Genomic DNA, 12,047 nt, shown 5'->3' with positions numbered 1-12,047 from the left:
CAATAACAGGAGTTTTGCAGAGAAAGACATTAGGAACAGAGGGACAGTTTGTTATAACAAAGTGACAACATCTTTGGCTAAATGATGTCACCTTCAGCATCGCAGATGCTATGTAGCAGCATAGCAGGATCAAGTCAAGTCAGTTTTATTTGTATGGTGCCAAATCACAACAAAAGTTATCTCATGACTCTTTACTGGTAGAGCAGGTCTAGTCCCACGCTCCTTCAATGAATTTACACCCAACAATTCTCCATCAGCAAGCACATCCTGCAACAGCGGCGACGACAACCTTCCTTTCAACAGGCAGGAACATCAAGCAGATCCAGGATCAGTGGGGACGGTCTCCTGCTTTGACCGGTTGGGGGGAAAGAGAGCAGGAGAGCGGGGCAGAGACAAAGACAGATAATGGAGGAAGACAGATATGCAGAAGGAAAGAGAGGGACAGAGATAAAGAGAGAGAGAGAAAGGAAAGAGAGTGATGAACAGACGGGGACGTGAGCAGGTGGAGCTACAGGTGGCAGCTTGAGCCTCTTCAGGTCTGCAGCCTCCTCCAGCAGCACCCAGGCTATGGGATGTGGGGGGGGGGGGCCCAAGGCTCCAGAGAAGAAGACTAGTTAGTAAAACGTATGAGTTTGATTTATATATGACACATACAGGAGGACAGAGAGGAGGAGAGAGAAGCCCAGTGCACCATGGGAGATCCCCCAGCAGCCTAAGCCTATAGCAGCATATCTAAGGGCCAGCCTAAGCAGCCCCAACTATAAGCCTGATCAAAAATGAAGGTCTTAAGTCTGCTCTTAAAGGTAGAGAGGGTGTCTGCATCCTGGACTGAAACTGGGAGACGGTTCAACGGGAAGGGAGCCTGATAGCTGAAGGCTCTGGCTCTCTCCCTCTAGGTTTTTAGTGGAGAGTCTTACAGGCCCTATTTGCACCGCTCTCAAAACTTAGCATTCTCATTTTACGATCCCATCAGACCGTCATCACCCTGCCTCCTGCCCGCAGCCTAATAAGCCCCCCTGCCTGCACTCATACATGGTAGCCAGACATTCAAATGTGTTGAATCAGGTCATCTGGAGCACTGGGGAATTAGACTTGCTATATCATTGCACTGCAAGGTGAAGTTTAGTTGCTCTGATTTCCTCCTGTGGACATACCATTAACTGATATCCGCGGTGTCCCCAGGGAACCATTTTCAATGGCTCATGAAATGAAGAGGCGCTTGCAGAGACAGATACCAGCCGCCACACTGAAGGCAGTCCTTCGGGCTTCAGTAACTACCTGCTATCAGCAAGCCACTGCATTTCTGCAGCAAATTTGTAAATATGATAGCTTTCAGTTTCAGATTCAACAAGAGATGAAGACCGTATGGGTTGTGGGGCTGTGCTATAGATGGAACTTTGAAGTACACCACATGTGAGCTATATCTCACATGTAGAGGTAAGAGAAGATGTGCAAATGTGCACTGGAGGATGTTGGCGATATGAGTTCTTTTAGTCGTGCTACAAGTGAATGGTGTGCGCCTTGGCTGGGTTTTATTCAAACATTTTTGGGCTCTCAGCGTAATGATAACTTGACTTTGATCCCATTTGCTGAATTGGACTGATTTGATGTGATTTTTTTCAGCAATCAATGTGCTTCATTCATGAAGTGTTCTGACACCACAGGATGTTTTGAATCCCTCCATTCAGCTTTACAGACGGGGAGCAAAGCCTGATTTGTGATTTGTTAGGCAGGCCCATATATTCTCAGTTTTGAAAGAAAATCTCACCAGCTACAACTCTTTCTTTTAGAGAATAAGAACAAATTTGACCCATAAAAGAGACCTGTTGTTTTTACTGCCTTATTGAGGGGAAGCTTTTACAAATTCTATGTCTAAAATAGCTTATTTTGATCATAGCTTTGTCACATAATCCGGGACCACCAGTGTGCAGTGGAAGAGGCCAGCAGCCTTTTCGACAATAATAAGGTTGCATTTGCATATATTGCAGTCCAAATTTATTGTTGAAATTTGCCAGAAATGTTCATTAAACCATGTCAAACTCACTGATGTAAACTCCATTCAGAAAACAAGGATTTTGAATATTATTTGCTTTTGTTGTTGCACATAGATGTGACAAAGCATGCATTTGTTTTCTGTTGAAACACACAATTTTCTCACAGAACGGTGTGGTGGAGTGTCGTCGGATTTTCTGTCCTCCTGCAAACTGCTCGGAGGACTCGTTGCCTGTACACATAGATGGGAGCTGCTGTAAGAAATGCAGACGTAAGTGAAAATACACCCAGCAATCAAGTGTTGGCAGCGGTTCTCATTTGTGTGTGGGCCTGACAAGTTTACTTAGTGGAACACTGGGTATGACAGAAACATTTAGGCCTACAGTATACAGGTGGTGTTTTATTTCAGGCCTGTTTCATGCTACATGTTTTACCAGTGTCCCACAGTAATGATAGTAAACACCTGTAAACATATTTTTCTCGTCATCTTTTGTGTGTCTTTGGGACTAAATTTAGACAGTATTGTGTTGGTTGGCCACTTAAGTTAATATAAATACCCCTAAATTGTGTGCGTGTGTGTGCGTGTGCGTGTGCGTGTGCGTGTGTGTGTGTGTGTGTGTGTGCTCGGTTTATGTCATGTAGCTACATCAAAGGCCTGATGTCTGTGATGTCCTGTGTTCAAAATTAAACTACAAAAACTAGACCACTGATTTCCTTGGACACACTATTTCTAGTCTGAAGCACACAGGGGTCTGGTAACAGCTCAGAACCCACAGACAACCGTGTCTCAACACTCCAACTCCCATAATCCCTCATGTATAGACCATCTGAATAATTCCAGCTGTCCTCTGCCTCGCTCAATCCCTCTACATGCTCTTTCTTCTTCCTCCTCCCCCTCCTCCCATGTGAACATCACAACTCTGGCACGCTCATACAAGGGAGCTTTGCTCCAGAGTCGTTAGAGAGCTCTGTGGTCCTGCACCCTGGAGAGCATAAAAGCAGGACTTCATATGATATGCCTCATTTTCTATTTCTGCTTTATTGTCAGAAGAATATACAGATGGGTCCCCTCTGTTGTATTCTTAATGTGCTGTTACGTCTCCTCTCTGCTTATGTACACTTGCCAAGAACTACTTTGTTTCCAACCAAATTAACTATGCAGTATGCACTATGTAACTTCAGGCTGGAAACTTTTTTCTGTTTTTTTTCACAGGCATTTGTCACTTTTGTTAAAAGTACCCCAAAAAGCTGATACTAGCTGAGGATTTATTCTATTTCTGGTGTGTTATAGTAAATGTACTTACCTTAACAGAGTGTTTACTAAAGCAGTAATCTTCTATTTTTCTGCCCACAGCAAAATGTACTTACATGGGCCAGTCCTTTTCTGAAGGGCAGCGCTTTTTATCCCGGAGCTGCAGGGAATGCAAGGTAACACGCCCTCTGTTCTTTAGTACTGTTCTCTTCTAGTGTTTAGCCTTTACTGTGTAACGTGATGTATGTGTTATTCACTTAGCCCTCTTATTAGTTTCCTGCTCCTCCCACAATCTGTTTAATCTCTCCTCTTCTTCTGTCTAATGGCGAGATGGCCAGGTGATTTGAATAACTTATGAACACAAAGAGCTGATTTGAATTACAACTTCATCACTGCATGGATTGTAATTAAAGTCATTACTCCAGTTCCCAGTGGAAAAGAGGTGAGCTTTCTTCACCGAGAAGCCATTTATCTTTAAAGACACTATTTTTAAGGAGAAAATTAGCATTGTATGCTTACAAAGCAGCAGATTCCTGGACTCATTATTAGTCCCCAGAGATCTCAGACTATCATTATATTGTGTGTAAGAAGCAATTGTGTCAAGTAATCACAGCCATCTTTTCCCCCTGCTTGTGTCGTCTCTTAAGTGGCCAATTTGTTGTCAAAGTATTTTTAGAGGGCCTCCAAAATGTTTTACTCCTGTTCATGTCATAACCTCCGATATATATCAGGGTGTGCATGTGTGTGCACGTCTGTACTTGTGTGAGCTTGAATTTCTGCATTTTGACGAATGCCTCTGGTGAGTAACGATTGGGTCAGTGACCTTGAATCCTTTGGTAAACCGTCTTGGCCTCCTCTCACCCTCTCTGAGGAGAGGGCAGGGGTGGGAGAGGCAACACTGAATGTATGGAAGAATGTGTCTGGATGTATTCGAATAGAGCCAGGGGCATCGGAGAGAAAGACAGAGAAATAAGTGTCCATATTTTAGTTGCATGCTGCTGCTGATATTTAAGCATAATATGAGCCTAATTATGACCCATATAGCTTTACCATTTGACATATCCCAAGTTTTAAAGTTTTTTTGACAGCCATCATTTTCCTTCTAGAGCTCATCAGTAACTCAGGACATCAGAGAGACTGGGCAGCCTGGAAGAGGAAAATTTCCTTTTAGAAAATGTCCCACTTCTCAGAAAAGCCTGTTCACAAAACAACAACAATCAGGCAACACAGTCACTCCCCAGAAAGTCTGCCCTTGCTCTGCTGTCAGAATGCAGAAAAAGTGGCAAACAACCTCATCGCCCACATAAACTAAATGAACTGAAGCTCAGGAGGTTGATATTGCCAGCTGATATCTGTCAGTTAGCTTCCATGATATTAGAACAAGTTGATTTATTTTTAATTGGACTAAAATTGGCCTAAAAAATTGTAAATGTGACTAACATGTTTGTGACGGTGGACTGATGCACCTACATGAATTTAAGTGTCCGGGAATCAGTTTACTCAGATACGTTGATGCTTCAATCGGCCGTCATGGTGTGCATGTTCCATAGGTCCAACCTTGTGTTGACAGAGTTATTTATTTAGCTCGCCAGGAAGACACGATTACAGTAGCTGAGCAAAAACAACTGCAGCTATTAAGATACATTAAAAAAAATAAACTATGAAACATTGTTTAACATCTGATGAGTATCAGCTAAATTAACAGTGAAGAGACCTATCCAGGCTAAGAGCTGATACACAGCTGATACACCCCAAACGCTGCCATGATGAGCGAATATCCTCGTGAAAAGTTCAACAGGCGTTCTACCAACTCGGAGGTTGGCACATCCATCACTTTGAGTCTCGCCCTTATCGGACAGGCATTAATAAGAGGAGACATTGAGACGTCTGTTTTAACTCACCACCATGGAAACGGGTCCTACAATGGTACACAGAGGAACTTTTCTGTTGGTATTGGTTTCTGCCAACATGATTATTTACACATAACATACAGTTCAATGTAGGATTCAAATGTTCTATTGCACATATTTCTGTGAGAAACTTTGACGAGATGTGTCAGATTCTTGCCTTTTTCCTCTTAAAATTAACCGTCCCATGAGTCTTAATATAGAATTTTGTACCTTCAAGCTAACGTGGTTTCTACAGCGTGCAGATGATCCTAATAACATTATGAGGCAGTTGATTTCCCTCTCGGCTTCTGTTGCATCTCAGACACTGACTGAAAGGCTCAGGTGAATCTTAGATGATGAAGAAATGCACTGAAATGCATCAGAGCAATATATTTTTATCATGGCTGTATAAGAAACCAAAATTAGAGCAGCTACAGTCACTCTCAGTGTTTGTTCTTTCACTACTTGCAAAAAAAAAACAGTGCAAAAATAAACAAAAAAATAATCATAACTGGGTGTAAAGGCACTGCAATCCATTCGTCTCCTGCAAGATGAGTTTTTCTCCTTTAGGGTTTGTCTCATCCGCTCTGTGAAACATAAATGAAAGGTTGATCAATGTCAAAAAAAGTTTTGAGAATTCATTAATCAAGTGATTTTTTTAACTGTTGAAAAAAAACGTTTATCTGGTTTCAGCTGCTAAAATGTTACAATTGACAACGTTTCTGTGTCCCAGTCTGTTTTAAATAATACAGAAAAAATCTTTTATGGTTTCCAGCTCCACTTGAGATGAAATATGTGTCTCTTACTGGAGTATGAAGTGGTTTATTAGAGCTTGGATGATGAATGAAAACAGCTGCCTGCTTCCTGTGCAAATGAGGTTGACAGGAGCTGACTTCGTCTTAATCACAACCGGAGAGAGAAACCTGTATTCATCTCAGGGCGATCGCGTGTTCACTGCGAAACCAAGGCAATTAGCCCAAATAGGTAAACACATTTTTTTTGGATTGCTGCAGAGATGAGTCACGTGTTTTGTAATGTATCACTAAAAGAGATGTTTTCAGATGAGTCATTTGATCTGATCCCTATTGAAGAATACTGATGACACAGCTGTATTCACTTAACTGAGACATAGTCGCGCTGCACTTAGAGTTGCACCATGGCAGGAGTGAAAAGTAAATAACATCAGAGACATAACGATAAAGAATAAGCTTTGCACAGCAGCCCTCATTCTCTCCTTTTACCTGTCTGCTTTTGGAACGTTACTCTTTCCACTTGTGATGATGAAACTAGAAAAATAACCGTGCTGTGCCATTTTCCTCCTCATCTCCACATTGAACAAGACCTCTTCATGTGTCAGTGATGGCTGTTACTGTTTTTTTTTTTCAATATGTTTGATGAGCCAGCATCAGTTCGTCTTACCTCCTAAAATCTGAAGCAGAGTGGAGCTGAGGCTTTACTCGAACCTTCTCCAGAGCTCGTCACCAGCCTATTGTTAGGCGTTGTACTGAGGCTTTGCCACCACACACACACACACACACACACACACACACACACACACACACACACACACACACACACACACACACACACACACAGAGTTGACTGGGATGATACACAAGTCCTAGTGTGTTCCAGAATGAGGAAAAAGCAGTCCAGACCAGCCTACTTAAAGGTGAAACTTTTGTTTAGTCTGACATAGTAGGTTTGCTCACCAGCAAGTTCTGCTGGAGCCCATCTCATGAGACCACTCTGCATCTCTTCAGCTCCCTGCAGAGGAGGCTCATTACGGCTGCTCTTGTCGTGAGCGATCGCGTTCATATGTTTGGTGAATTAGCATTCCCTCATTTCTCATGTTAAAGGTGGATACCCAACTTTGTGAAAATGTGTTGCTCCCTATCAGTCAGCAAACTTAAATATTTCCATTCATAAGCCACTTGTGCCTTCATATATTGATGAAATTGGATTCCTCTTATTGAGGCCATCTTACTTCTGGGCAGGAGACGCACTATTTATTCATTTGGTCAGCAAATATAGTTGTTAGTAGTAGTTGACATGGCAACACGGCACCCTTGAGTTTGTGGGATGGATCTTTTAACAGACCACCGAAGGGACGGGTATGTTTTATTTGGCCGTTGAGCTAAAACATCAATATCTTTAGAATCTCTGACTCAACCTTTAATGGGAAAATGCTGTTTCTTATAAGAGGCTCACAGTGCAGAGAAGACTGTTCTATTTAAAAATGACATGAGAAAGCAGTTAATGTAGCACCTAGAAAAGTATGACTTTGAAAAAGTTGTGAAGGAGAAAGGCATCTTGGGGAGTTGAGTCAATATTTTAGACCTTGAGAGGCATAACGGGGACCACCGGAGCTCTGATTCACCAAGCCGGCTGCTGCTGCTGCTGCTGCTCTGCATTCACTATTTGTCTTGGGAGGCCCAGGGGAAGACGACACTGAGTTTTATTTGCCTTAGTTTTTCAGCCTCATTCAATCAGCAGTATCTAAAAATCTTCTTGTTTTACACACTTCGGAAAATATCTTAACTGTTGGTGTAGTTTCATAGATTTCAAAAAGCAACGCTGTTATTCGTCATTGTTTCACTCAACAGGAGCAAAGTGCCTAAAATAAATAATTTAATTTGTTTCTGAAAGAATTTTGTGTTTATAAACCACTGAAAGTGAAGAACAAAATGAAGTGAAACTAAATCTCAAAATAAGCCTCTCGTGAGCTCTAGTTTATGTTCAGGCAAAGAATTGCCGTCCTCTCTCTCTCTCTCTCTCTCTCTCTCTCTCTCTCTCTCTCTCTCTCTCTCTCTCTCAATTGAGTGACGTGTAGAGCGCAGGTGCGCTTGTTTGACAGTCCTTCCTTTAAAAGCCGGTAGATCGGAACTGACAGCACTCGAACGAAATCCTCATCGAATACACAGGCCACTGGTAAGACAATGTTTCTTTTCTCGTTTGATTGATTGATGTTTGATTTGTGTTATCGTTTTACTTCACAACTTGTGGAGCTACTGATGGACACTTACCTGGCGAAGCCTGTTGCTTGCGGTGGTGGTGGCGTTACAATCCGGCAACGTAGTGTTGAGCGTTTGCTTCGTGAATTTAAAATGACATTTGAATCAACTTGTGACTTGATATAGTCCACTGATGTAGCGGTCATGTTCTCAATATGTATCAAAGTACATCTGTCGCTGTAGGCTGTTTTAGTCGTAAAGGGTGGTTTGAAAACAGCGCACAAATTTGTTTCCTGATGTTGCAGAGAATTATGGGTGATGTAGTCTGACAGTGTGCTAGTCTGCAGTCATTCAGTGAAGTATAATCTAATTCAAAGGACTATAATTATGATGTATTGTTTAAAGTATATGCCTAATTTGGCTAATGCTTGACTTAATCATCATCATCATCATAATAATAATAATAATAATAAAATAGCTTCGGCCAAGCCTTATGTAGTGATCTTGTAATCATTGTTTCATGGATTTCTGTTTATCATTCTGATCATATTGCTTGACTAGCCTACTTATACATAGCTTAAAAACTTGAATGCTACGGTGCAAATGTGTAAATTATAAAAGTATTGTTTATAAGTAAATTGTGCTATGCATAATTAGTATAATTTTGCTAATATTAAAGTGAAATGTAAATTATTGTTTAAACTAAAATATACCCTTTTTTATTTTCTATTCCATACAAGGATTATTACCTGCTACAAATTGGAACCAAAATAAATGGTCAAACCAAGAGTAATACAACTTGTGTATTCTTGAGCCCTTTCAAGTAGGGAAGATTAAACGGAAAACTTGACAGTCACCGTTATCTCACCATTTTCTGAATCCGATGAACGACCCCTAAAAAGTAATTAACTGATTTATCTAAAACAACAAATGGAGATGGCTGCATTTCTGGTTATGGGACTGTTCTTTTTGTCATGAGTCCTTTTACACAGAACACAAGTATTACACATACTAGAAGCAACTTGTCTGATTGGCAGTGGGAACTTCATCCATTACATCCAGTAAAGCTGTTGCTTGTTTGTGTTGAAAGGAGCCAGTTGGAGTGGTCCAGCCATCTAGTCAGGGGGGTTTGCCAGGTGCTTCAGCTGAGAGGAGGCTGCAGGGCAGACCAAGTAGCAGGTGGAGGGATTATATGTCCTCACTGACCTGGGAACGCTCGGTATTCCTGAGTCAGTGATGATTGATTTGGCCCGGGGAAAGGGGAGTTTGGAGTGCCCTGCTGGACTTGCTACCTCCATGACCTCAGATAAGCAGTGGAAGAAAGCTGGATGGATGGATATCTTCATATTATCTGAGCAGAACATCTTTTTGAATTAATCAAATGTCCTTCAAATTCAGGAGAGAAAATGGGCACATTGATCAGGTTTCCATCTGTAATTGTAACTGGACCATAATTAACAACAGCCTTTCATCCTCCTTTTCAAAGCTTGTGATTCTTATCCAAGAACCTCTTGCAACCATTCTCTCATGTCATAAAGCTCAGTGAGCTTTGCAACTTCAAGAAATAACCAATGCCTACCACCTTTCCAAAGATGACTCACGCATTACACAGCAGTGTGGTATAGAGGGTTGCTCATTTCAGCCTCAGGTGGGACACATTTTCCTTGCAAGGTCAGTAACTCACACATACTAACATTGTTCCAGACAAGTGGACAGAAGATGCAGGAAACAGCCGGCAGCAGGATCTTAGAGAGCTGATATTTATAAAGTAAAAACCCCAATGCGAGATGAGCAAAGCCTGATAAAACAGGTCATTTGAACAAAAGGTCTTTGTTTCACAAAGTAAAACAAGGATCTGTAAAGGCTGCGATTCGAGGATGCTACATCAGTGAATACAGCCAAGGAATTGTCCTGGAGACTGAAAGAGAATTTTCAAGGATCATTGGTGGTACTGAATCACCCACAGTCTCTGCATATGTAACCTTAACCTCCCCACACACTGGTGTTCCTATCTCCCTGTCATGTGCTTTGCTCACCTGGGACGTCACTGAACCTGGAGGTTTCCTGTCTGCAGTTTGGGGAAGGAACTATCTTTGCAATTGTACCATTTGTTTTTGTCCATGTCTCCCATATTGTTTGCACAGCAACAACTACAACGGAGACATGTCTCAAAATTATGAAAATGTGTTATTCCCTATTGGAGCTGCTAATGAATCCTGAGATTCCAGCGCTGCCACCCTCTTCTTTTATGATCAAAATTTGCTGAACAAGTAAGGGATCATTCTGGATTCCATATTCTTACCGTAATTGTCACGTTAATCAAGTTTAAACTCCTGATAACTGATAACCTGCTATACCACTCGATTTACGGTTATATGGTGATCTGCACCGTGGTATCACATGACCAGAGCTGTCAACAAGCATTTATGGCTCTGTGGTGTTGTGGCTGTGTTCCACTGAAATTACTCCCCCAAAACTCTTGTTGGGGCTTCTATGTCACTGTGCTGAGCTTCCATAGTGTCCACAAGCTCCTTCATTTGATGAACGTATTTTACCATTGGGTAGAGAATGGCGGCACAGTCTGCACTGTAAGCAACTCCATCATGAATTTTGGTGGCAAAGCTGTGGATACATTTTTTTCGCATATAAAGGTGTTATGGTTACCATGCTGCTTACTCAGCTTCCCTCCACCTTTGTCCTCTCCTCTCTTCCTCCAGAATGGCCTGATGGTGAAAGTCACTGAAACCTGTCCAGAGCTCAACTGCACCATCAGTGAACAGATCTTACCAGATGGCAGATGCTGCAATGTTTGCAAAGGTAGGTTTTCCTTATACCATCAGTCTCTATTTCTCTGTACTCTCTCCTGGGACGTGCACACACAAACCTTCTGTGAATCTGTGAGGAGCAAACACAGAGTTTTCTAGATGCTCATTCAGATTGCACCTCTGCACTGTCTCTTTCTTTCTCTCCTTGTGTCCCAGCATCATAGCAGGTGCATTCTTTACCCGAACCCTGTTGGTTTGGCAGGGAGGTACTACAGGATAAATAGCCACCAGTAACTTAGTAAATACACTTAATAAATATACTGTTGGTGGGGTGGCATCATAAGAAACCCCAGGTGGATTGTGAGTGAAGAAAAGTCAACTCTCATTAAGTTGAGATAAACGTGTTTGAGAGTCGACAGATTCAGAGGAGAAGACATCTTGATGGGAATTCTGACTGTTTTCAGTGAGCCTGTTCATTTGGCACAGAAATAGGATCCGGTTCTGCTGCCTCTTTGTTAAGTATTTTATTATTCAGCCAAATTTAGCGGTGCTTTGGCCCATGATTGGTGTTTGTGCACAAGTATAACTTAATTTCACCCAAAAATGTAAAATCGGTCATTATCTACTCACACCTGTTTCACAGGAACAGGAGCTGCAGTAATCTCCCAAATAGTGGAAGTGAATGGAGACCATAGTGAGGCTCTAAACATGGCGTCAACTGGACATGTTGAGGCTCCACAAAACTTGGAATACGTTGAACAAGCAGTATGGAGGAATTTTGGGATTTCTTATCATTTTTTTGAATGTTTAAGTATTGATGAACTAATAACCATCACTCCCCTTTAACTTATTGACAATCTAATTCTAAAAGTCAAAACGGAATACAGAAAAGAAATGTTAAAATTGCAGCATCAAGCAGGTTTGCTTCGCAGTTGCCCCCCCCCCCCGCCCCGCTCTAGTCCAGCACCACGTGTCTGATTTGCCCCAGTGACCAGCAATACTGGGCCCGCTTCACAACCCTGCACATATGGCTCTTAAATTTTGCACTGTGACCCTCCGTGCCAAAATAACATCTGCAGCCCAACCCAAAACCTGCATGATATGATAATGATGTGCAGCCGTGGGAGCACCCCATAGTCTCACTGTTAGAAAAGAGTCAGCTTTCATGAAAGAAAAAAAAACTTGACTGTGGTGA

General features: G+C 41.9%; 1 protein-coding gene across 1 annotated transcript in view; it reads left to right on the top strand.

Annotated features, from left to right (window-relative positions):
• The window catches only part of LOC147269091 (protein kinase C-binding protein NELL1-like), a 254,959-nt gene that overhangs the window by 88,601 nt on the left and 154,311 nt on the right, over positions 1-12,047 (top strand). The window contains exons 9-11 of the mRNA XM_086179487.1: positions 2,161-2,263; positions 3,347-3,420; positions 10,805-10,904. Coding sequence (XP_086035613.1) covers positions 2,161-2,263; positions 3,347-3,420; positions 10,805-10,904 — 277 coding nt within the window. The remainder of the gene's footprint in view (positions 1-2,160; positions 2,264-3,346; positions 3,421-10,804; positions 10,905-12,047) is intronic.

Source organism: Aulostomus chinensis, chromosome 2 (genome assembly GCF_037954235.1).
Source record: "Aulostomus chinensis isolate RoL2024-O1b breed Wild chromosome 2, RoL_Achi_v1.0, whole genome shotgun sequence".
In the NCBI taxonomy this organism is placed as follows: Eukaryota; Metazoa; Chordata; class Actinopteri; order Syngnathiformes; family Aulostomidae; genus Aulostomus; species Aulostomus chinensis.
The sequence above is the reverse complement of the archived record's forward strand: the minus strand, read 5'-3'. Positions and strand labels throughout refer to the sequence as shown.